Below are 2,837 nucleotides of genomic sequence, written 5' to 3'. Positions count from 1 at the left end.
TTTTTTTGCGATATGGACATAAAATTTCTGTGAAATGGGGCAAATTTCAATTCCTCTGCCCTTTTCACTCCCCCTAATCCTTCCTTCTCTTTATGACCCCAGATGACTTGTCGCATGTATCTGTTAATACCATCCCAGTTGCATCGTCTTATATCACACTGGAACCAGCAGACAGTGGAGACTATTACTTACTATCAGTACAGACCACTTTAACCCCTTAAATTCCACATGTTCCTTCCAAACAGTCATGCAAGCAAACAGACAAACTCATCCTGCTTACCCATCATATCGCCTCACCTTGGGGGCAGCCTGAAAGACACGGAGCTGTTGAGAGTAGGGCAGAGAAGCATAAAGAGGCAGCACCATCATCTGTGGGCAGCCATCAGGGAGATGCTTGGCAATGTCTCGACAGGTTTTGGTCATTGCTTCAATTTCTTCCTGACCAGTCAGAAACACCAGCATGTCCTGAGAAGAGGGTGCTTCCTGGAACCAGAGGAAAAAAGCAAGTGAGAAGTTAAGATGGTTTGGATAGGGAGGGAGAACCGAGGTTGTCCCAAGATGTTGTCCTGACAGCAAGCCAGCAAAGCAGGTAAGGAAGAAGGAAAAGACACACATGCTGTGGAAGGTCTGCAACAGCCTGAATTTTCCAATGGATTCACCAGACGTGAAGGGGACACTGCATTTTGCAGGATCGAGTCTTAATGGGATGGAGGAATCATTTCAAGTCACATGTCTATTTTATTAAATAACTGTCCAGGACACACAAACAAGAGAGCCAGCAAGCACCCAGGTACAAGCCAGCAAACACAAAAAACTCGGGCGAGAGGAACATTTCGGTATTAGTTATGAACTGACATCAGAGATCTCTGCTTAGCAGTCTCCTTTCAACTCCAGCCTTGATGTACAAGTCCGCAAATCCTAACAGCAGCAGCAGCATCTTCAAAGCATTAAATGCAGCGCAACAAACAGTTTAATTAAATTATTTAACCATCTGGCAGCTTTGCATTCAAACATTTAGTCACAAAATGCCTGTTATTTTAATAGATCTCTACTTGCCCTGCAATTACACCTTGCCAGTAAATTAAAATCATCTTCACACTACTGTTAGCTTATGCCTGGATTTCCCGCCACAAGCCAAAGCTCTTTACAGCTGACCACTTCCAATCTTTCTTTCCACTTTCAAAATAACACCAGCACTTGTCAACCCCTCCCTTCAGCCAATCCAAGTCACTAACCCAGCACGCTCCCCACCTATCCCCTTTTCCCGGAGGATGCAGTGGAGCACCTCAGGGACATCTCTGATTTGGCAGCATCAAGCTTAAGCCACGTCTCCTGCCACAGCAACCTGTGAGCCCCCCCAACCAGTACTTGTTGGATGGCCCCAGGGAGGTGCAAACCCAACGAGACCACCATACCTGGTGGATTTGGAAGACTGACACCAGTGCTGCTTGGAGGTAATCACTCTGAGGCTGTTTGGTGTAAAAGATCTGAATGGGATGTTGCCGGCCTTCTAAATAGAGAACAGGAGCTCCATTGAAGTACTGGGAGAACTCGTCAACATCCATCGTAGCTGACATGACCACCACCTTCAATGGGAGCATAAGATGGGTTAGCACTGCAGTTCAGACCGAGCAGGACGCTTACCAATAATGACTAGCCACAAGTCAGCTTCTTGAGACTGAAATATATGCTCAGAACAGCAAAAAGCACACAGTTTGGCACAGGAGAGACTGATCTTTCCGTGTTAAAGCTTTGGTATCACACAAGCATAACATGCTGGTATGATAAAATGAGCTAAGACATGTTAAAATTCTCTTCCGACATTTAATAAACAGACCTGAGTACCCACAAAGCTAGGCTGCACAATGGTCTGTTGAACGACACAGTGCTACGACCCTACCAGTCCCCTACAGGCCTTCCTCATCAAAACCAACGTGCTCTCACACCCTTCATCATGCACTCACATAAATTCTTGTGCACCTGACACACACACGCAGTCTCCTTCCCCAGTGTGAGCACATCATACAGCTGTTGTACCAGACAGAGGGCTCCTGCATCTCCAGGGTACCAAAACTTCCCCAGACAAGGTGTCTAGTCTACAGCTCACACCCAAGGGGCTCTTATGAAAAAAGGCAACATGGACGTGACCAGATACCTTGTTTGGGCCCACACATGGTAAGTTCTATTCAGATTTAAAGGGGCTTCCTAGGAACAGGAAAATAGTCAAGACTGAAATTTCAAACACTTGGGAAAACTCCAGCAGATACTCCTAGTCCTCAGGGTCCAAGCCCCGTCCCTGCCATCCTAGATGCACATACTTTTAGTGGCAGTTTGCCCCGTTCCTTTCGCTTCTTTTGTGCGGCTTTCACCACTCCAAAGAGTACATCAGTATGGATCGTCCTCTCGTGGGCTTCATCCAGGATGACAACGCTGTACTTCCGCAGCATAGGGTCCCCAATAGCTTCGCGAAGCAGCATTCCATCAGTTAAAAACTTGATTCTAGTTTCATCAGATGTAAGATCATCGAAGCGCACAGTATAGCCAACCTGTGGAAGCGATCATTACAGAAAGTACAAGCACAAAGTTACTTGCATTTCGCATTGCCATCGTACCACAAAGAAGGACTACAAAGCACTCTGGTCAACGTATCAGACAGAGACAATCAGAACTCCAAGGAGACTCTGGAAAGCGTAACGGTGCATCTGCAGTCTGTGAGCAGTTAGCCGTGCAAATCTAATAATCCACCCAAAGGAAGCTCCCAACATTGTATCCCATTTAGCTTTTTCCCAACTAGAAGTTCATCACAAATGCTCCAAGTTGCCTTTCCTTCTTCTCCT

General features: G+C 46.3%; 1 protein-coding gene across 1 annotated transcript; it reads right to left on the bottom strand.

Moving 5' to 3' along the window:
• Positions 1-280: 280 nt before the first annotated feature.
• LOC104627408 (putative ATP-dependent RNA helicase DHX33) lies at positions 281-2,546 on the bottom strand (the record flags this gene model as incomplete). The annotated part of the gene is made up of 3 exons (XM_010295622.1): positions 281-483; positions 1,416-1,586; positions 2,319-2,546. Coding segments are annotated over 3 exons (602 nt in total), but the record flags the coding sequence as incomplete, so codon positions are not given.
• Positions 2,547-2,837: the final 291 nt, after the last annotated feature.

This window comes from Phaethon lepturus, unplaced genomic scaffold (genome assembly GCF_000687285.1).
Source record: "Phaethon lepturus isolate BGI_N335 unplaced genomic scaffold, ASM68728v1 C13881866, whole genome shotgun sequence".
Classification (NCBI taxonomy): Eukaryota; Metazoa; Chordata; class Aves; order Phaethontiformes; family Phaethontidae; genus Phaethon; species Phaethon lepturus.
Note: the sequence above shows the minus strand (reverse complement) of the source record. Positions and strands in the feature narration are given on the sequence as shown.